Source organism: Papio anubis, chromosome 6 (assembly GCF_008728515.1).
Source record: "Papio anubis isolate 15944 chromosome 6, Panubis1.0, whole genome shotgun sequence".
Lineage (NCBI taxonomy): Eukaryota > Metazoa > Chordata > Mammalia > Primates > Cercopithecidae > Papio > Papio anubis.
The window spans coordinates 29,372,002-29,394,714 of record NC_044981.1 but is presented as its reverse complement, the minus strand read 5'-3'; the positions used below and the strand labels follow the sequence as shown (position 1 = coordinate 29,394,714).

The 22,713-nt window shown below is 43.8% G+C and overlaps 2 protein-coding genes, 1 non-coding gene and 1 pseudogene across 5 annotated transcripts in view; 1 reads left to right on the top strand and 3 right to left on the bottom strand.

The window, feature by feature from the left end:
• Positions 1 to 1,530, top strand: part of GABBR1 (gamma-aminobutyric acid type B receptor subunit 1) — a 30,085-nt gene extending 28,555 nt beyond the window's left edge. For all 3 annotated transcript variants that reach the window (XM_031667017.1, XM_031667018.1, XM_031667016.1), the window contains one exon: positions 57 to 1,530. In XM_031667017.1, coding sequence (XP_031522877.1) covers positions 57 to 230 — 174 coding nt within the window. In that variant the 3' untranslated portion in view covers positions 231 to 1,530. The remainder of the gene's footprint in view (positions 1 to 56) is intronic.
• A 12,599-nt stretch (positions 1,531 to 14,129) lies between these two features.
• Positions 14,130 to 15,626, bottom strand: LOC101010936 (olfactory receptor 2H2). Its single transcript, XM_003897272.5, has one exon. The coding sequence runs from the start codon at positions 15,145 to 15,147 to the stop codon at positions 14,209 to 14,211; it is 939 nt and encodes a 312-aa protein (XP_003897321.1). The 5' UTR covers positions 15,148 to 15,626; the 3' UTR covers positions 14,130 to 14,208.
• A 4,746-nt stretch (positions 15,627 to 20,372) lies between these two features.
• LOC101014503 lies at positions 20,373 to 20,817 on the bottom strand (annotated as a pseudogene).
• A 271-nt stretch (positions 20,818 to 21,088) lies between these two features.
• LOC116275559 lies at positions 21,089 to 21,175 on the bottom strand. The gene has a single exon (XR_004184675.1). It is a non-coding gene; the product is annotated as a small nucleolar RNA Z195/SNORD33/SNORD32 family (small nucleolar RNA).
• Positions 21,176 to 22,713: the final 1,538 nt, after the last annotated feature.

Sequence of the window (22,713 nt, the reverse complement as noted above, 5' to 3'; positions counted from 1 at the left end):
CCACCCCTTCATCACCTCCTCTTCCCCTGCTCTCCCAATTGTGCTTCTTCCTCCAGAAAGAGGAACGTGTCTCTGAACTGCGCCATCAACTCCAGTCTCGGCAGCAGCTCCGCTCCCGGCGCCACCCGCCGACACCCCCAGACCCCTCTGGGGGCCTGCCCAGGGGACCCCCTGAGCCCCCCGACCGGCTTAGCTGTGATGGGAGTCGAGTGCATTTGCTTTATAAGTGAGGGCAGGGTGAGGGAGGACAGGCCAGTAGGGGGCGGGAAAGGGAGATGGGGAAGGGCAGGGGACTCAGGAAGCAGGGGGTCCCCATCCCCAGCTGGGAAGAACATGCTCTCCAATCTCATCTCTTGTAAATACATGTCCCCCTGTGAGTCCTGGGCTGATTTGGGTCTCTCATACCTCTGGGAAACAGACCTTTTTCTCTCTTACTGCTTCATGTAATTTTGTATCACCTCTTCACAATTTAGTTTGTACCTGGCTTGAAGCTGCTCACTGCTCACGCGCTGCCTCCTCAGCAGCCTCACTGCATCTTTCTCTTCCCATGCAACACCCTCTTCTAGTTACCACGGCAACCCCTGCAGCTCCTCTGCCTTTGTGCTCTGTTCCTGTCCAGCAGAGGTCTCCCCACAAGTGCTCTTTCCACCCCAAAGGGGCCTCTCCTTTTCTCCACTGTCATAGTCTCTATCTTACTTGCCCTTCCACACTTTCTCACATTTGTCTCCCCCTGAATTTTGCTTCCTTTGGGGGCTCATTCTTTTCGCCAAGGCTCACATGCTCCTTGCCTCTGCTCTTTGTGCACTCACGCTCAGCACACATGCATCCTCCCCTCTCCTGCGTGTGCCCACTGAACATGCTCGTGTGCACCGCGTTTTTCCCATGTGCTCTCTTCATGTTCAGTCACATGTGCTCTCAGGCGCCCTGCATTCACAGCTACGTGTGCCCCACTCACGGTTATGGGTCTGCCCTTGAGCGTGTTTGGGTAGGCATGTGCAATTTGTCTAGCATGCTGAGTCATGTCTTTCCTGTTTGCACACATCCATGTACTTTCCCTTGTACCCTCCATGTACCTTGTGTACTTTCTTCCCTTAAATCATGGTATTCTTCTAACAGAGCCATATGCACCCTACCCTGCACATTGTTACGCACTTTTCCCCAATTCATGTCTGGTGGGGCCATCCACACCCTCTCCTCATCGCAGAATCTCCATTTCTGCTCAGACTCCCCCCATCTCCATTGCATTCATGTACCACCCTCAGTCTACACTCATAATCATCTTCTCCCAAGACTGCTCCCTTTTGTTTTGTGTTTTTTTTGAGGGGAATTAAGGAAAAATAAGTGGGGGCAGGTTTGGAGGCTGCTTCCTGTGGATAGTTGATGAGAATTCTGACTAAAGGAAGGCACCCTTGACTGTTGGGATAGACAGATGGACCTACGGGGCGGGAGGTGGCGTCCCTTTCACACTGTGGTGTCTCTTGGGGAAGGATCTCCCCGAATCTCAATAAACCAGTGAACAGTGTGACTCGGCACCTTGCACTCTTCCTGTGAACAGAATGGGCTTCAATCCAAGAAGGAAGGCTCAGAGGACTCCAAGTTCATGAAAAGGCACTGAAGCAGAGGGTGAAAAGAGGTGTTTTATTGATCCATTGAGGGCTTAGCAGAATAAAGCAGGACATGATTAAGTCTGAGATTAGTGAGTGAGGACACTACTGGTTAAAAGTGTGGGCTCTGGAGTCAGACTGCCAGGGCATCAGATCCAACCACATGCAAACATTTTCTTAGTCTCTATTCCCCATGTCCTCATCTATAAAAGTGAGAATAACAATAATATACATTTCTCCATATGTTGGGTACAAAGACTATATAAATTGTGCATTCAGGTGCCTAGGATAGCCCTTGGGCCATGGTATGTGTTGCGTGAATGTTAGCCTCTGTCCCTGCTGTTTAATGAGTTCCTCGACAGTAGTGGGCGTGAACTGGGAGCCTGGAGCAAGTGCCCAAGCGTCCCCTCTAGGGACGCTCCTTCCTAGGAACTAAGAACAGTAAAAGAATGATGATTGCTGGAAGGTAATGGATGAGATGGCCACTGAGTGCTTCCAACCTTAAACATCTTTGTCTAGGAACTCTCAGCATTTTGGAAATAATTTGCTATCAAAATGAAAAAAATTTTGAATGGACAAGGGCCAAAACACTTGCCTGAGACTTTAAACATTTTTTTGTGTCGTCTTGGAGAGTGCTTTTTTGAAGCTCAACTTTTCTTTTACTTTGGCACTGATTTTTAAAATGATTCTCAGATTTTTGTAAGACAGCTGCAAGGGTTGGATGGGCCCTGTCATTCATTGACCTGTTAAGTGCCAATTTCTGAACTTCCACTAAAGCATGGGGTGGTGAATCTTAGACTAGTACTTGAAAAACGTTCCACTGTGATTATCCACCTGGGACCAGTTGGACTTAATTTGAGTCTCTCTTCTTCCCACAGTGGAATATCCTCTAGGAAAAGAGAAGAAGCCAATGGAGTAGATAAGCCTGCAGTGTGGAAAATGAATAGTTGGCATCAGAACAACAGCAGGAGGCTGGGCGCGGTGGCTCACGCCTGTAGTCCCAGCACTTTGGGAGGCTGAGATGGGTGGATCACGAGGTCAGGAGTTCAAGACAAGCCTGGCCGAGATAGTGAAACCCTGTCTCTACTAAAAATACAGAAATTAGCTGGGCATGATGGTGGGCGCCTGTAATCCCAGCTGCTCCAGAGGCTGAGGCAGATAATTGCTTGAACCCAGGAGACAGAGGTTGCAGTGAGTTTGTGCCACTGCACTCCAGCCTGGGTGACAGAGTGAAACTCCATCTCAAAAAAAAAAAAAAAAAAAAGAAAGAAAAGAAACAGTAGCAGGAGCTATAGAATAGCCATGGGTAGAACCTAAAAGACCCAAATTATCATCTCAAACTTGGATTGCACTTAGGTGGGCTATAAATTATAAACAAAGGGTGAACAGTTCTACTGGGGCCAAAGGTGAGCCAGACACTGCTAGCAGGAGTGCAGGAGTCTCAAGCCAGATGGTGGGACTAGCAGAGTGCCCAGTACAAAGGGATGGGAAGGAGTGAGATTGAGGATATTATAAAGGTACTTAGAAGAGAACTTGTAAGATTTTTACTGGCCAAATTTAAAATATGACAGCACTGTTTTTCATACAGGCCTCCTACTAATAAGAAAAACAATTTTGAGATAACTGCTTGTTTGAGTTCACAGTTAATGTTCCTGATGATTAAGATCAGTTGCAAATGTACATCTGTCAATGCTCATCTACAATCAGATTTCATGTATTCATTTTTGAAAGTGCCTTTTCAGGGAGAAAGGTGCTATTGATTAGCACTAATACTAATTATTAAGGTATTAATTATATATAATTACAATGAGATATATACACACACACACACACATATATATACACACACACACACACTCAATGATATTTAATTAATGTATAATTGTACCCCAAGAGGCGCAAAGGAGATGTGTTGCCAGGTGGAGAGGCTACCACTTGGCAGTTCTGGGAGGACTTGCTCCCTGGGCTCTGTGAGGCATGCTTTGCGTTTCCAGCCCTGCCTTAGTCAGGGTAGGGTTCAGATCACTTTCTGACTTTGGAATGTCCTGAAATGTAGACTGCCTGCAGGCTTCCATGTCCCATGCTTTTCCCTGACTTAGCCTGTTGCCTCCCTGCCCTCCTGTTGGTTGTCTACCAGTGGAGAGCATTTTGTGTGCACTTGGTTGCTACATTAGTTGGGTTATCTTCAGCAAGTGTTGATGGTGAGTTGCTGTGTCAGGTGCTTTGCTTGGCACTGAGGCAAAATGGGGAGTAAGATGGCTTTCAAGGGTTGTACCTTCTTGACATGGGAAGATGACCAGTGAGCAGAAAAGCAAATAAATGAGATCACTTAAGAGAGCAACCAGGAGTGTTAGGCATCTCACAACCATTAGCTCTGGTGTGAAGGACAACTCTAAAAGTGTGTCATTTTCTGGGGTCACAGAGCTACTAAGGAGCAAAGCAAGCATTCAAACTGCATATATTATCTATTGCCACAAAACCTGTTACCCTAAATGGCTTCAGACAACAATAATCATTTATTATCATGGTTTTTGTGGGCTAGAAATTCAGATAGGGTACGGTGGGGAGGGTTCACCCTGCTCCATAGCATCTGGAAGGTCAGAAATCTGGGGGCTGTTGTTGTCCGAAAGATCCTTCACTCAGCGTCTAATGGGGGTGTTGGCTGTTGGCAGAGACCTCAGCGAGGGCTGTCAGCTGAAAGCCCTACACATGGCCTTTCCATGTGGCCTGGTATTCCTCATGACCTAATGACAGTTCCAAAGGCAAGTGGAGGCAGTTGTAGAGAGCCAGCCAGGTTTAAGCTGTATTTATTTATTTATTTTTCCTCACAAAGCCTTGAAAGTCACATAGCATCACTTCTGAGATATTCCACTGGTCCAAGCAGTCGCAAGGCCATGCCTAGGTTCAGGAGAGGAAACACTTCACCTCTTAGTGGGATGAGCGTAAGTCACACTGTAAAGAGAACATGTGGAATTGGACAAATGTGTGTTGCAGGCTTCTTTGGTAAAAGCATCTGGTCTGCCTGCTGCAAAGCCAGTGTTCACTTCATCTTACCACGTTCTTTGTCCGCCCTCTGAGCTGAACACCCTATCCTTGTATATTTGCTGTCATGCAGCCTCTTACTAGGCCCTAGATTCCTCTGGATGCTTTGGGGCCAGCTGTGATCTCACCCCAGCAGAAAATGGGAAGTGTTGACGATGGTCCTGCCAATTGCTTCTCCCACAGTCCTTGGTAACTTTAGGATACCCTGGATAGGCAACATTTTGTTTATCCACTCAGGCTTTTGAAGCAGGTAATTCTGTGGCTTTGCCCTTGAGGGAATCTATCACTTGACATGAAGCTACCGTAAGGTAGGCAAAAGTTATGTGCAGATTTTCGTGTGTGTGTGGGGTTGGCAACCCTAAGCCCCAAGTTGTTCAAGGGGCAACTGTATGAGCTCCAAATTCCCTTTTTTTTTTTTTTCGTTTTTTGAGTCAGAGTCTCGTTTTGTCACCCAGGCTGGAGTGCAACGGCGCAATCTTTGCTCACTGCAACCTCTGCCTCCCGGATTCAAGCAATTCTCCTGCCTCCACAACCGGCTAATTTTTGTATTTTTAGTAGAGACGAGGTTTCACCATGTTGCCCAGGCTGGTCTAAAACTCCTGACTTCAAGTGATCCCCCGCTTTGGCCTCCCAAAGTGCTGGCATTACAGGCGTGTGCCACCACGCCCAGCCATGAGCCCTTAACCACTTGGCAGTTCTGGGAGGACTTGAAAGTCTAATAGCTTACTGTTGACTGAAAGTCTTACCAGTAACATAAACAGTTGATCAGCACATATTTTGTATGCTATACGTCTTATATATGTATTCTTACAATAAAGTAAGCTAGAGAAAAGGAAATGTTATCAAGAAAATCGTAAGGAAAATATATATAGGGCACTATACTGTGTTTATTGATACCTTAAGTTTACATCGTTTACAGGATGAATTGTCTGTCTGAAATGGCAGCAACCCCAGCAATGGACCTCAGTGGACCTCAATCTATGGTGTATATCAAGCAATTCAACTTTTTATAGAGTCATGACTTTTCTCTGCTTCTTGGGAGAACTTCCAGCATCACTATTGACACTTCATTTGGGTCCTATGGTGTTATTTAAGGTTTATGGTATTGTTCTAGACATGATGAAATATATGCAAGAATCTTGAGCGATCACTCTTTACTGCTATACACAATTTACTGGATAGATGAGCTGCTCATGCAGAGATGATTAGTGTCATATGGCATTTTAGGCAGATACTTGCAACAATTGAGCTCATTGCAATAGTGAGAGGAAGTGGCTATCAAATTACAGTAGAACAGTATACATTACAGTTAATTTTTTGCCATTATGATTTAATTCTGCATCTTTTGTTAAGCTTTATCTTGACTTCTAATGGCTCATGTGTGGTCTGTAAGTGTGTGCATAAGTTTTGATAAATTCTATTTATATTTTGAGACAAGGTCTCACTCTGTTCCCCATGCTAGAGTGCAGTGGCATGATCTTGGCTCACTTCAACCTCAACCTCCCAGGCTCAGGTGATCCTCCTACCTCAGCCTCCTGGGTAGCTGGGACTGTAGGTACATGCCACCATGCCCAGCAAATTTTTTGTATTTTTAGTAGAGATGGGGTTTTACTATGTTGCTCAGATTGGTCATGGACTCCTGGATTCAAGCAATCTGCCCACCTCAGCCTCCCAAAGTGCCTGGCCAAATTTTTGTTTTTTATAGTAGATTTGTGTATATTTTTTGGTAGTATCTGCATATATTTTATACACTTATGTGTTGATGAAAAAAGCCAAATATGTAAAATATTTGAAGAGGTTTATTCTGAGCCATTTATGAGTGACCATGGCCTGTGACACAGCCTGAGGAGATCCTGAGAAGATGTGTCCAAGATGGTTGGGTTACAGCTTGGTTTCGTACATTTTAGGGAGCCATAAGTTGCTGACAAAGACATAAATCAATACATGTAAGGTATACATTGGTTCAGCTCAGAAAGGCGGGACATCTCAAAGCAAGGGAGCTCATAGGTCATAGGGGTTATTCAGATTTTCTGACTGCCAATTGGTAGAGAAAGTTAAGCTCTACCTAAAGAGTTGAGGTCATCAGAAAGAAATGCTTGAGTTAAGATAAGGGGGCATGTAGGTGGCGTTGGGGGAGATGTTTGTGGACGCAAAGATTCTTGTTATGTAGTTGAAGCTTCCAGGCCTCAGAAATAATAGATGATAAATGTTTCTTATCGCACCTTAAAAGACGTCAGACTCTTATTAGTAAAATCTCTCCTGGATCAGAAAAATACCTGGAAGGGGAAGGGGATTCTCTGCAAAATGCAAATCCCCACGACAAGAGATGGCTTTGCAGAGTCATTTCAAAATATGTCAAATATATTTTGGGGTAAATACTTTTTCTTCAGGGCCTGCTATCTGTGATGTGATGCTATACCAGAGTCAGGTTGGAGTTGACTATTTTATTGCCACAGAGAATCTTTTGTCAGTCTTATGATCTCTATTTTAATGTTATGCTGGTCAGTTGTCCCTAAACTCCAAAGGAAGGAGGGTATCACTGGCATGCCTTACCTCTCTTCCTGTCAGATGGGGAGCTGAGAATTTTATTTTTGGTTTATACATGACATACTTTTATTTGTTTGTTTATTTATTTATTTATTTATTTTTTAAAAATTGAGGCTGGAGTGAGGTGGCACAATCACGGCTTACTGCAGCCTCAACCACCTGGGCTCCAGAGAGCCTCCCACCTCAGCCTTCCTAGTAGCTGGGACTACAGGTGCGTGCCACCATGTCCAGTTAATTTTTTTTTTTTGTAGAGATGAGGTTTCCCCATGTTACCCAGGCTGGTCTCCAACTCCTGAGCTCAAGCAATGCATCCATCTTGGCCTCCCAAAGTTCTGGGATTACAGGAGTGTGCCACAGCACCTGGCCTGTTAATTTTTCCAATGTGTCTAGGCTATGGGGTTTGTCTGTTTTTTCAAATTGTCACAAATCTCCAAAAACTTTTTCAATATACTTACTGAAAAAAATCATGTGTGGGTGAATCCATGGAGTTCAAACTCGTGTTGTTCTTAGCAACTGTATACCATCTTGGCTAGGTAAAGGAAAAGGAGTTTGGGGCTTCTGGGTGAGTGATAGATGGGGAGGCAAGTTATGGGAAAGTGACCAGGAAAATATGGAACAAAGTGGTTTAGTAAGGTTTGTTATGCAGATTTAAACTGATGTCTTCTCCATTAGTAAGAGTTGTACCTTTACAGATAGAAAAGGTTTGTTATGCATATTTAACTGATGTCTTCTCCATTAGTAAGAGTTGTACCTTTACAGATGTAAATTTATTTACAAAAGGAAAACTTGTACCCTGTTTTACAGCATTCCCTAGTCTGATGATTTTCAATTGTTAGCTCAAAATAATCCATATGCTAAAGATAGTTTGAGGTGGCATATCCTGGTACCCTTCAAGGGTGAGCGATTAATTCTACATAGGAGGAGCCAGAAGGTTTCCCCTTCCCTGGGAGAAAAAGGGATAAGACAGGGTTGGGCCCTACAGGTAAGTATCTATCCATGATTCAGTGAGCCCTTCAGACGTTTGAGGTTTTTTTTGGTTTTTGTTTTGTTTTTTTTTTTTTTGGAGATGGAGTCTCACTCTGTCTCCCAGGCTGGAATGCAGTGGCGTGATCTCAGTTCACCGAAACCTCCACCTCCTGGGTTCAAGTGGTTCTCCTACCTCAGCCTCCCAAGTAAGGGGATTACAGGCACCTGCCACCAGCCCTGGCTATTATTATTATTATTATTATTTGTATTTTTAGTAGAGGTTTTTTTAAAATTTTTATTAGAGACTTCATATTTTTAGTAGACATGAGGTTCTTGAATAATGTTCCTTTAAGGCTTCCAACTCACATGTCATGTTAGAATGAATAGTTAAGTGCCTGCCCTCAGGAGACTTAAATCATGTAGGTTTGAAACGTCTGTAAGGGATCTTTTTTTTTTTCTTCTTCTAGTTGTGTTCAATTCAGTAGTTTCTGTATCTTTCTGAAATAATCTCTACCTTCCTCCTTAATCATTTTGCTCCCTGGTGTAACTCCTTCCCCTACATCTCCCTATCTTAATGCACAACATGCTTATTTCTGTCTTTAGCCTTTTCTGTTATAGAACCAAACTGGGGTCTGCTTGCCTGGTGCAATAAAACCAGATACCTACACCAAGGATTGCGCCAACAGAAAGAAAGGCATTGATTGCAGGACACCACGCAGGGAGGACCAGGCAGCTAAATGCTCAAATCCTGGCCTCCCTGATGTCTTGCAGGCACGGGTGTTAGTGGCAGAATGTATCAGATTTACATGGCATAAAAAGTATGTTAGCAGCTGGGAATCTGTATGGGTCTGCAGCAACCTCAGTTTTTGCCTCCTCAGAAGAAAGAATCTGACTGAGGGGCATAAGGCAGAGTAAGAGACGGAGGCAAATTTTAGAACAGGAGTAAAAGTTTATTAAAAAGCTTTACAGCAGGAACAAAAGGAAGTAAAGCCCACTTGGAAGGGGGGTGAAGCGGGCAACTTGGGAGATCAAGTGCATGGCTTGACCTTGACTTAGGGTTTTATATGTTGGCATACTTCCAGGGTCCCTTCTCCCTGATTCTTCCCTTGGAGTGGGCTGTCTGCATGGACCGTGGCCTGCTAGTGCTTGGGAGGGGCCCCATGCATGGTATGTTTACTGGAGTTGTACGCATGCTCCCTTGAGGCATTCTTCCCTTACCAGGGAGTCTTATTATAAGGTTATAAACCAGTTAACGCTGCCATTTCCCCTCTTAGTCCCCATGCATGAGCCCACTTGCCCAACTCCTGAGATCTTACCAGTTTCAGTTTTTTCTGTTTATTGGGAGACTGTTTTTTCCTGGCACGGGCTGTGACCAATTATTATTTTAGAGACAGCTTAACAACCGCCTATCACCTGATGGTTGCCTGTCATTCCTGGTGGGGGAGGAGGCCCTTTCCTGCCCTGCTCGTGTCTGACTAACTACTGTAGCACAGGTTTTTAAAGGCAGGGGTAAGGCAGTGTGCAGTGGCTCACACCTGTAATCCCAGCACTTTGAGAGGCTGAGGCAGGAAGATCACTTGAACCCAGGAGTTCCAGAACAGCCTGGGCAACAAAGTGAGACCGCAACTCTACAAGAAATCAAAAAATTAGCCAAACATGGTGGCACATGCCTGTACTCCCAGCCACTCAGAAGGCTGAGGTGAGAGGATCCCTTGGGCCCAGGAGGTTGAGGCTGCACTGAGCCGTGATTGTGCCACTGCACTCCAACCTGGACAACATGGCAAGACCCTGTCTCAAAAAACAGAAAACAAAACAAAACAAAAAGGCAGGGGTAAACTTCAGAAAAGCAGAAGCTACAAGGAACATTGTAAATCGATGCATGGAGGTTCCACTTTTTTTTTTTTTTTTTTTTTTGAGACGGAGTCTCACTCTGTCACTCAGGTTGGAGTGCAGTGGTGCGATCTTGGCTCACTGCAAGCTCTGCCTCCCAGGATCAGGCCATTCTCCTGCCTCAGCCTCCCGAGTAGCTGGGACTGCAGGCTCCCGCCACCAGGCCTGGTTAATTTTTTTTTTTTTTTTTGTATTTTCAGTAGAGACAGGGTTTCACTGTGTTAGCCAGGATGGTCTTGATCTCCTGACCTCATTATCTGCCCACATCGACGTCCCAAAGTGCTGGGATTACAGGCGTAAGCCACCGCGCCTGGCTTCCACATTGGTTTTGATCTAAAAGGATGGGATATCTTGAATCGGGCTTACAGGCTATAGATAGATTCAGAGATTTTTCTGGTCAGGTATGGTGGGTCATGCCTGTAATCCCAGCACTTTGGGAGGCCAAGGAGAGAGGCTCCTTTAAGACCAAGAGTTTGAGACCAGCCTGGGAAACATAATAAGACCCTGTATCTACACGTACAAAACTTTTTTAAATTAGAGGCTGAGGCAGGAGAACTGCTTGAGCCTGGGAGGTTGAGCTGCAGTGAGCTACGATTGCAACTGCATTCCGGCTTGGGTAACGGAGCAAAAGCCTGTCTCAAAAAAGCAAAAACAAGAAAAGTCCCAAAATTTGCAGCTGGTTAAGGAAGAGAAGCTTTGTTTAAAAATTTGGGGTCCAGTAGAAAAATGTTAACTGGCTAGGAGGTGTTACTTTCTCCACGCCCCTCAGGAAGAAACTTAGAACAAAGAATGACGGTTAAAGTTCAGTCGTCATTTTCCTGTCCTCTGAGGTCTATGCCATCAGATCCATTTGGTGGGGTTCCGGGTTTCTGAGACAACTCAGAGACGTATGTTAAGATGTTATCTTTAGTTTCTATGAGGAAATCAAACCTATTCCGAATGCTTAACTTCCTTGGCTATTGTCTTAGACTGCTATTACCTTCTTGCTTATCAAGTTGCTACTTATTTCTCAGAGCTAGCTAGGTGCCTGGAATTTTTCTTGAAGAAACTCAGGATTTTGCTTTATTTCCATGCTTGGGGGTTCACAGGCCCCTAAAAAGGGGGTCTCTGCATCTCATTTCCACACAGTCAGCAAATATTTTTTATTAATTTTGTTTACTCTTCTGTGGTTCAAACCTCTAAGAAGATGTCTATCATCACTGCCGCTCCAAGCACTCACACACTTTTTTCTTCAATTCTGTATTCCTGTAGACTCTTATTTGCTCCAATTCAGTTGTGTAACTGTCATGCATGCTGGAACTATGTGTCTGACCATCCCTATTTTCGTTGGACATTGTGGGGGTTGTGATTGAGTAACCTTATATTGGATTTTCTCACAGAGTATCCAATAGATGACTATTACATGGAAATTGAATGAATTTGGGATAAGAGATGTTAGTCTTAAGGCCTATGTTAAACCGTTTATTCAACAAAGCAGATTCTTTTAGACTGCTTTATTTAATTCTCTGTTGCACTTTCCGTAGAGTCTGTCTAGAAATGATTTTACTATACACAAACATTATAGCCTCTGGCTGTAGGGAACTGATAAACAGGAGAAAAGTATAGACATTTCTAGGTGCCAGTAAGAGAAAGAAGATAGAGGGAGTCATAAAAAAAGGTCTTACTACAGTGATTTGAAAAGTGGAATTAAGGTTAGCCTTACCTATCGGGCTGAGATTATGATTATGATTATTTGAGACGGAGTCTCGCTGTGTCGCCCAGGCTGGAGTTCAGTGGCATGATCTCGGCTCACTGCAAACTCCGCCTCCCAGGTTCTCCTGCCTCAGCCTCCTAAGTAGCTGGGATTACAGGCGTGCGCCACCACGCCCAGCTAGGTTATTTTGTTTTTGTTTTTTGTATTTTCAGTAGAGACGGGGTTTCACCATGTTGGTCAGGCTGGTCCCAAACTCCAGACCTTGTGATCGCCTGCCTTGGCCTCCCAAAGTTTATAGGATTATAGGCGTGAGCCACCGTGCCTGGCTGATTAGGATTATTAAATATAAAATGGGGGCTCTACATTAAGATTAGGATATGCTCTAATGAGGTCAAGGAGACAATAAGATTAACACAAGGATGGCTAGGATAAAGATTAGGATTATAAAAGAATTAATATTGTTGTTCTGTGCCAATGCCAGGCTAAATGTTGAATCAAAATCATTTTATGTTGGAGCTAGAAATAAAACTAAGATTTTCCTTTTTCTTATTTTATCAGTGTGTACTCAAAGGGAATTTGGTATTGCTGCCCTTGCCAGGGAAAAGCTGGGAGACAGCATCTGTGGGATTGGAACCCCAGAACCTTTTAGATATTCTCTTTGGAGAGTAGGATTCATTCATTCATTCATTCATTCATTCATTCATTCATTCATTCATTTATAGAACTGGGTGCCAGTTTTATGCAAAATTCTGGTCCTTGCCTTCTGAGAGCCTGAAATCTAGTGGGTCAACTAAGCCAGAAACACATACACAATGAACTGTAACACAACTTTTTCCAAAAGTTTTATTGTTCTATTGTTTCTTATGCTTTGAAGTATTTGAAAAACTCTTATTTTAAGGAAGCAAAACCCCTTCGGCTGGGGGATCATTTAGATATAGTTTTAGATTAAAATGATTTCCTCAAAGCTTGTTGAGAAGTCGAAGCTTTTCACCTGGGCTCGGGAGGCATTATTTGTACCAAAAGGCAAGGTTAAGAGCATGGAGTCTGGAGCCAGTTTTCCTGGGTTCAAATCCTGGCTTGCACATTTTCAATTGGTAACAAATTCTGTGTTTTAGTTTTTACCTCTGAAAAAGAATAATAATATTATCTGTTTCATAGTGTTGTTATAAGGATTAAATGAGTCAATATGTGTAAATTACAGGCGGTTCCTGACTTTGACCATTTTTTGACTTTATGATGATGCAAAAGAAGTACATTCAGTGGAAACCGTACTTTGAGTACCAATATAACCATTCTGTTTTTCACTTTCAGTACAGTATTCAGCAAATTACATGAGCTATTCAAAACTTTATTATAAAATAGACTTTGTGTTGAGGATTTTGCTGAACTGCAGGCTAATGTAAGTGTTCTGAGTGTGTTTAAGGTAGGCGAGGCTAAGCTATGATGTTGATAGGTTAGGTGTATGAAATGCATACTCAACTTACAATATTTTCAGTATATGATAGGTTTATTGGGAGGTAACATCATCATAAGTCAAAGAGCATCTGTTCTTTAAGTGTTACTTGGGTTATCATAACGATTACATAAATGCTTTGTAGTATCATAACAATACCTATGTCTTTGAGCAAAGTACAGTTCGGATGACCCTGGAGCAGAAGTCTGGGATGTCACATGCAATACCATATTTGGCCGGTAGATGACACCAAGGTCCACAATGTCGAAATTGTGCCAGCCGAAACATTAAGATATTTTTGTGTCTTTCTAGCTGATCCTTTACCTGCGATTTGTGGGCATTGTAAGGGAAGAAATAGGACTAAAGAAGCTAATTTACATTATTAAAGCTAATCTACAAATTTCCTTTGTAAGGCTCAAGCCTGAAATACTGAGATATTTGATTATGGTGTGAAAGCAACAGTGTGTATTTGAGAGTTGCCTGACTGAAAATTATGGGGCCTGGATTTTAGTTCTGATGCTGTGGACACTGTGTGTTCCTGGGTGAGTTTCTGAACTTAACTGGGTTTCAGCTTCCCCTTCTCTTTAGCTGTTATTTGAGGAATAAAATAGAATGAGAATGCAAAACAGACATATAACGAAGTGGAAAAACATGAGGGAGAAGCAAAGAAGATGTGGTAGGAATTAGAATTGGAGGTGAAGGAATAGTGGGCATACGGCAAGGGAGGGGAATTTAAAATGGAAATGATAAAGGTAGGAACATGACTATGGAGGCGAAGACAAAATAGAAAAATATAAAATATTATACTTAATGACTATAATTTGTCACATGAAGATACCTGCCTTTACTACATTTCAGATGCTGTCTCTTGCACGCATACACACAGACATGTGGCTTTCATCCATTCTCACAATGTAATGGGTGTGAGGAAGGCAGAGGGGCAGGGAACTCAAACTTTCTGATAAAAGCAGGTGGAATCTCCTCTCTTTTAAAGCACATTAAGCAGCTCTCCCTCAGCTTTGTGTGAGCCCCATTTCCTTCCCCAGCAATCTCCTGAATGCCCTGGTTACCTCCTTGTTCCTCAGGGTGTATATGAGAGGGTTAAGTGAAGGAGTGCCCACTGCATAGAAGAGACCAAAGAACTTGCCCCTCTCTTGGGCATAGGGATTTTTGGGCTGGAGGTAAACAGCAATGACTGAGCTGTAGAAGAGGGTGACCACAGTGAGATGGGAGGAGCAGGTCCCAAAAGCTTTCCTCTGCCCTTTTGCAGAGTTAATCCTCAGCACTGCCCGGGTAATGGCTCCATAAGAGACAAGGATGAGGCTGAGAGGCACAACCAAGATGAAGACACTGGCAACAGCCATCTGGATCTCATTGTAGGAGGTGTCCCCACAGGAGAGTCGAATTAGAGCTGGGACCTCACAGACAAAATCATCCACTTGCCGATGGGGGCAGAAGGGCAGGCGCAGGGTGGATGGTGTCTGGACCACTGACTCCACCAGCCCAATGACCCAGGCCACAGATGCCAGCTGCCAGCACAGCCGGGGGTGGATGATGGTGGCATAATGGAGAGGCTGGCAGACAGCCACATAGCGATCAAAAGCCATCACTGTCAAGAGGATGCACTCAGTGGTCCCCAGGGACAGGAAGATGAAGAGCTGGACAGAGCAGCCCAGGAAGCTGATGGTCTTCTTTGGGCCCCAGAGGTTAACCAGCATCTGGGGGACACAAGTCGTGGTGAAGCAGAGGTCCAAGAAGGAGAGGTTGGAGAGGAAAAAGTACATTGGAGAGTGGAGCCTGGGGTCCAGCACAGACAGCAGGATGATGAGTGTGTTGCCCACCAGGGTTAGGAGGTAGGAAGTGAAGACAACCACAAAGAGAGTCCTTTCCAGTGCTGGGTGTTCAGAGAAGCCCAGAAGGAGGAAGCCCATGGGGGAGCTTTGGTTAACCATGGCCTGTTCTTGTTTGTACCTGGAAGGATGAGGCTGTCGCCCCAGTGTGATTCAACTTGTCTTATCAAAACTCAGCCTGGGTGTTTGTGAGGTCACAGCAGGTGGGTGTTTCTCTTCTGTCTCTGCTCACCCAGCCTCCATTTCCCAGGCTCATCACCATCCAGCAGCTCCTTCTCGTTCCCTGTTCTTTCTGGTCAAACATTGCCTAGTGAGAATGAGGAAACCATGAATGTACTGGACAGCGGATGGAGACTCACACTGGTGCCTCTGACTTCCTGGGTGAGGACAGAGGAGGCTGATTTAAAATATGCATTAATTCATTCATTCATTCAAGGGAAACTTACTGAGTGCCACTATGTTCTGAATGCTGTTCTAGAGTTGTCTCATTTATTGGATGATCTTGTAATGTATATTGAATGAATTTTCTGATAAGTGATCTCTGTAGGCTCAATTATTGCTCTATTGGTTGAATGAATTATATAGAACTCTGTATATTCCATTTGTTTTGTATTTTTTCATTTGCAAGTGAGCTTATCAGAGACAGTGTTTTATCTAAGAGAGATTTTGTTTTGTTTTAAGATGTCCCCACTTACAGAGAGACCAGGTTGGTTGCCCCGGCCTTTTTAGCAATCTAAGTTGCTGAACCAACTGACCTGAAGGGAGGGGTGGAAATTGGTCCACGTGCTTCGTCCTTGCCATGAGTAGCTTACAAGTAGGAGGCGAGAGTGACCACAAGCATGTTAAAAATCACCAGGAGCTCACAGGAACATTATCGAAAGACTCCAAGAGTCACTCTCCTTAAATCCTGTAGTCTTTCAGACACCACCAAAAAAAGAATCCAAATTTTAAAGGCCAGTAACAGCAATGTACTGGGTGAATGAGAGTAAAGGTTCTGTAGGATGACTGACCTATTTGGTCGGATATGTCAGGGAAAGCTTCCTAGAGGAGGTGGCTGGGTTTTTTCCTTAAAATAGAGATGTATTGGGGCATAGAAGGTCAGCTGAGAGCTGGAGGTGGGAGACTGAAGCCACTCTGGCAGGTCAGAGACAAGGACTCAGGGTCTTACAGGACCTTAGGAAGGCCATGAGGGGAGCAGAGGAGATGGTGGGCCACCCACAAACGTGCCGTGGAGCTCAGAGGATGGCAGGAGTGTCTTCCTCTTACAGGGTCTCCATCTTGTATTAAGTTCTATCACATCTCCCTTTTTGCCAGGACTCTCTGCCATTGTCTCTTCTTCCTCTTTCTCCCATTATTCTTTTCTTGCTTAAAATATATTTTTAATTTTAAAAATATTGTTACATATTTAAACATAAGTATGAGTAAGGCAAATTGCAGTTTAAAGAATAATAATGTTAGGGCCGGGCGCGGTGGCTCACTCCTGTAATCCCAGCACTTTGGGAGGCCGAGGTGGGTGGATCACGAGGTCAACAGTTCAAGACCAGCCTGACCAACATAGTGAAACCCTGTCTCTACTGAAAATACAAAAAAATTAGCTGGGTATGGTGGAGGGTGCCTGTAATCCCAGCTACTTGGGAGGCTGAGGCAAGAGAATCTCTTGAAACTGGAAGGCGGAGGTTGCAGTGAGCCGAGATTGCGCCACTGCACTCTAGCCTGGGCAGCGAGAGCAAAATTCTGTCTAAAAAAAAAAAAAAAAAAAGAAGAATAACGTCAACCCCTGGTATGCCCATCAAGCAGATTAAGGAACTGAGCAAATGTTTCAACTATTTTAGAAGCTCCTGTGTGCCCCTCCCTGCTCTCTCAATTCCTCACCCCTCAAGACGTCACCACTATTCTGTTTTTTTTTTCCAGACGGAGTCACATTCTGTAGCCCAGGCTGGAGTGCAATGGTGTGATCTCTGCTCACTGCAACCTCCACCTCCAGGGCTCAAGCTATTCTCCTACCTGAGCCTCGCAAGTAGCAGGGATTACAGGCGCTCATGACCATGCTCAGCTAATTTTTGTATTTTTAGTAGAGATGGGGTTTTGCCGTGTTGGTCAGGCTGGTCTCAGACTCCTGACCTCAGGTGATCTGCCCGCCTCAGCCGCCCGAAGTGCTGGGATTACAGGCATGAGCCACCGTGCCTGGCCTCTAAAATTTTAATTATGCCTTCGCTTTCATTTTTTGAGATGTATTTCACATACCATAAAATTCGCCCTTTTGAAGTGTGTAATTTAGTGATTTAAAGTATGTTCACAAGTTGTGCAACCAACATCATTTACTTCCAGAACATTTCATCACCCCCAAAAGAAACCTCATGCTCATTAGCTGCCGCCCCCCTCCTTTGTTTCCTTTGTAATATAAAATTCTTTGCATGTAATCTTAAACAATAGCCAACTGTTTCTTATTCATCCATCATGTGTCATCCTTATTAATTTTCTACATTTCTAACTTTGTCATTATCTTGGCATTTTACTCCTTTCCTTTCTCTGCTATATTGCTGAATCTCTTTAGATTACACCTTTCTCCGTGACTCTTTGTTTCCCTTTCCCTCTTTGATCTCTGTCTTTTCCACTCTCATTATTTTTCTCCTACTCCTTTTCCTTCTGATATATTCACGCATTGGTCTGTGCATTTATTCATTTATTAAACCCCAAAGTGCCAGCATTGTGTTAGGAGCTGGGGAAGGAGTTGGGAGGTCCCTTGAAAGGGGTTTATGATAGGCTAGTGACCATGACCTATCCTTGCTGTTAGTAAGGTGCTTCCTATGTACATCTGGTGATAAACAGCTCCCTGAACATCTGGTTCTCACAGTGACCCTACAAAGAGTTATAATTATCCCAATTTTACCAAAAAGTGAACAGTCACAGACAAGATAAGAGACTTGTATAAGGTTACCTAGCCAATAAGTGCTAGGACTAAGATTTTAGAGTACGTTGAACTCCAAATCTGGTGCTCCAGTGTTGAGGATAGGTGGAAACTGATATCTCAGAGCCAAAGAGCAAAGGTTCTACTTACCTTTAATCAAATAAAAATCTCTTCTGCTACCAGCAATCCCCATAACAGAGCTCTTAATTGGCACCCAGCCTCCACTTGTACATCAGGAAGAAACAAAAAAATAAATAAATAAAGAGGAATGGGCATCCTTGAATGGGCAACTGCATCTCTGGTCACAATAGGGATTGCTAATGTTGGCCATCTGGCACTTTTCTAAGCACACATGTGTGTGATGAGCTGGAGCTGGCTGAGACTATCTCTTGATTAGTAAAATTTAGGAATTTTGTGAGACAGTTATTAAACCATCGGTGGCTTGAGACAGCCATGGCAGGAATATTTACACTATGAAAATTGGCAAACACTACAAATTAGGGCTCTCCCCATCTGCCACCAACCAAGATGTTTATTAAACATTTAGCCTACACTGCTGATTGTCCTTCACAACTCTACATATTATTCTCTTCCTTCCAGTATGAAGAAGTTGAAACAAAGAAATGTAAATAACTTTCCCAAGGCAGTAAGTAAGCACCAGAGCTGATGGTTGAACCCAAATCTGCTAACTGTAGAGGGTGTGCACCAACCAAAGCCCACCAAATCTCTGCAGGGAGGATGAGGCCAAGGTGAGAACTTTGCCATTGAGTTCTTTGACATCGAGTTCTTTGCCAACAATTTTTCCCCTCCGTCTAAGGAGAGGTGTGCCTGTGTTTTAGTGGCATTGGAGGTAGAAATGATGACATGGCATGGTGGTAGAGAGAGGGATCCCACGGAGGGAAAGAGCTCATTAATTCTGCTGAGACCCTAGGGTCCATAGCCCACAGACAATTCATTAGCCACTAATTATGGTAAAGGGGGCAGGGGAATATCTATAGGAAATATGCCAGCAATAGTCATCACTGTGGTAGGTAAAAGAGGTCCCTCACTGCTTCTTTCTGTCAATAGGAAGAAAAAGGACAGTGTCTCTCTTCCCCACCACATCCAGTGAGTCCCGGGCATCCTGATAGTCCTCTCAAGCTTATGATTCATCCATTCAGAACCTCAGTTTTTTAAGTTCTCAGCTTCCTCCTTTTCTATTTAATTCTTCTGCAATGGATCACATTGTAGTAACAGAATTATAAAGCTCTGGGTTTGGAGAGTACTTAGGACATTTAGCCAATCTTCATATAACTGAATCGTTATGCTTCTCTTCCATTAGAAAGGAAGCCTATGGGGTCAGCTAATAAATGGCATGTACTATGTCCATGGATCTACTCAGTAGTCATTTCTGCGGCCTTTAAATCTGTAACTGGAATGCACATGCTTGGCAGTTGGCAGAATCCCCACATAGTTCTTTAATCTGTGGAGTAAGAACTACAGATTCAAGTGGAAGCCCTGAATCTACACCTCTTACCACAAAGACAGTAAATCAAGAACAATATCACAGTTCAAGGGAAATGGCTGATTGATGCCACCTTTAATGGATGTGAGGGTTCATTCCTATCATATTTCACATTTAATTCACCTGTCTGGTCACTACAAAAATCAGAGGCATCTTGAAAGGTGACCAGACTAGCACAAACCCAACCAAGAAATAGCTGTAATTGCAGCTGTTGTGCCTGATTAACACGGTTTCAGGTCCATGTTATATAGCTATTAATCTGTTGAATAGTGTGTTCTTTTCTTTTCTTTTTGAGATGGAATCTCACTTTGTTGTCCAGGCTGGAGTGCAATGGCGCAATCTTGGCTCTCTGCAACCTCTGCCTCCCGAGTTCAAGCGATCCTCCTGCCTCAGCCTCCTGAGTAGCTGGGACTGCAGGCGAACGCCACCACGCCCGGCTAATTTTTGTATTTTTAGTAGAGGGTTTCACCATATTGTCAGGCTGGTCTAACTCCTGATCTCGTGATCTGCCTGCCTCGGCCTCCCAAAGTGCTGGGATTACAGACATGAGCCACTGCGCCTGGATGAATGTGTTCTTTTCAAATACTATCAGGAAGAAAGACCAAAGGCAGTTTGAATTTACAGGGTATGGATATAAGTGTACATTTACATTTACATTTTTGCTTCAGTACCATGTTAAAACTCTCCCATTATAATAGGGTCCATATAATAGGGACATGGATGTGCTGCAACTCCGGCAAAAAAGCCTTGATTTCTATAGTGTAAATATTCTCACCATGGCCAATTTTAAACTGTCAGTGTGAGATTACTGAAAATGCAGAGCTGTAGAGAAATGTACAGTAACACACCATTACACAGAAGAATTTATAATACAGAGGGTTTTTTTTTTTTTTTTGAATAAACAAACGGTCTTTATTAGGCACAGACCAGAAGTCCATGGGTCTTGAGGAGACCTGTGTGTATTTGTCAGTTTTCTTTTTCATGTTCTTTTCTGCCTATTTCTGCAGCCTCATAAGCTGTTTCTTCTTCTGGTAGTGGATCTTGGCCTTCTCCTTCCTCTTCTCCAGGGTGGCTGTCACTGCCTGGTACTTCCAGCTAACTTCATGAGCCGGGTGTCTAGGCAGACAAACTTTCTCGTAGGCTTCAGACACACAGCCTTGAGGGCAGCAGGAACCACTATCGCTTTTTCTTGTCATAGGGCGGCGGAATGTCATCAGACACCTTGAGGTGGTTCAGGGTGGCCTGGCCTCGCTGGGTCTTTTGGGGCAGCCGGCCTTGCACCATCCACCAGAAGATGCCTCTGGGGCCGAGAAATAGCAGGGCCTCGAGAAGGGTTGGTGTTCATCTGCTTGCGGAGAAAGGCCTGCGGAAAGGCCAGGTACTTCAACTTGTTTCTGTAGAAATTGCCAGAAATGTTGATGCTCTCGCAGCGCACGACCACCACCTTCTGGCCTAGAAGGAGGGAAAGGGTTGGGAAGTGCTGAGGGTGCCACCTGAAGGCTGTCCCTCTACCTGTGACTGCACACAGATAGTGATGGGCAGAGCGGAGTTCATGTTTAAATTAAAAGACAGGCTAATGGAAAATCACTTCTGAGCCAGGAGGACCGCACTCAAGGAATGGGAGGGGCTGGCGGGTCTCAGAGCGGCAGTGCATGGGGTTGGTCTCATGGCCATGAAACTCAAACGAAAGATGGTGATTGTTGCTCATCACCGATCCAGAATATTTTTATTATACAGACAACATTATTTAGTATTTTTATTATACAGACATAACAGATATAAATAACCAGAATAGTATAGAAAATATGGTAAGATAAATACCTAGAAAATGAAGAGCTTAGGGATTTGTTACCTATGTCTTAAAATAACTTCTTAAAATAATAGTCATGTTTAACAACTGATTTACACAATTTCTGAAAATTTAACTGTTGGCTCTATGAGGCAGTATGAACTAGCTGCAACACACCACTGAACGTGGACCTTCTGGACATTCTGCAAAACATCACATTGTTCCACTGTATCAACAATATCTTATTAATCAAACAGAACGAGCCATGAGGGCAAGCATATTGGCGACACTGGTAAGACAAATGCACTCCAGAGAGTGGGAGATATACCCTGTGAAGATTCAGCATCCTCCACATCTTCGAAGTTTTTAAACTTCGTGCCAGGATATCCCTCTAAAGTAAGAACACATTATTGCATTTCACACTTAACACCACTAATGCAGAACTGGAAAGAGATGCACAGTAACACACCATTACACAGAATAATTTATAATACAGGAGTGTTTTTTGTTTGTGTGTGTTTTGGAATAAACAGTCTTTATTAGGCTCAGACCAGGAATCCATAGGTCTTGGGGAGACCTGTGTGTATTTGTCAATTTTCTTCTCCACGTTCTTTTCCGCCTGCTTCTGTAGCCTCATGAGCTGTTTCTTCTTCCACTAGTGAATCTTGGTCTTCTCCTTCCTCTTCTCCAGGGTAGAGAATGTTTGGTTGTCCTATTTAGTTTCTAGAGGAAGCATATTCCACGCTCATGGGAATACCACATGGAACAGTTTACTAGCGACTGACTGAAGCCCAGAGCAGACATGGGGTTTGCAGTTGTTCTAGGCTGTCATATCAGCCATGTGGTACTGCTTTGGCCATGTGACTTAATAGACCTAATAAGCACTAAAGGTATCAGTGGTGGGAAAAGATACAGTGTGGCATTTTGGGCAAGCCTCAAAAGGAAAATCACAACATAGATCCCCGGGGTTCTTGATCAAAGCTATACTGTCTGTTGCAGGAAAGTGAACTCCATTAGGAAACAAGTCCTAGCCTGCTCTTGGGCCTTAATAGAGACAGAGCTCCTGATCATGAGACATCAAATGGCCATGAGGCTAGGACTGTCCATCATGAGCTGGGTCCTGTCAAATCAATCAAATGATGAGGTCTGGTGGTTACAACATCATCAATTGGAAGAGAGAAGTAGTATATCCTGGATCAATCGTGGGCAGAACTGGAGGGCAAATGCAAGGTGCTGAAGTGGGGGACCAGGTTCCCATGTCCCGCACACTGTGGCCTTGGTACTTCCCAACTTGCTCATACCAGTAGCTCATGGGAGTGTTCTAGTTATTTATTGCTGCATAACAAAATCTCCCCAAATTTAATGGGCTTAAATGAACACAAACTTCTTTGTATCTCACATGTTGTGGGCCAAGAATTTGGGAAGAAATTGGCTGGGTTTTCTTATATTCCATGTTGTATCAGCTGG

Excerpts from the sequence above, each read along its gene's own strand:
- LOC101010936 (XM_003897272.5), bottom strand. The coding sequence starts at position 15,147 with ATGGTTAACCAAAGCTCCCCCATGGGCTTCCTCCTTCTGGGCTTCTCT.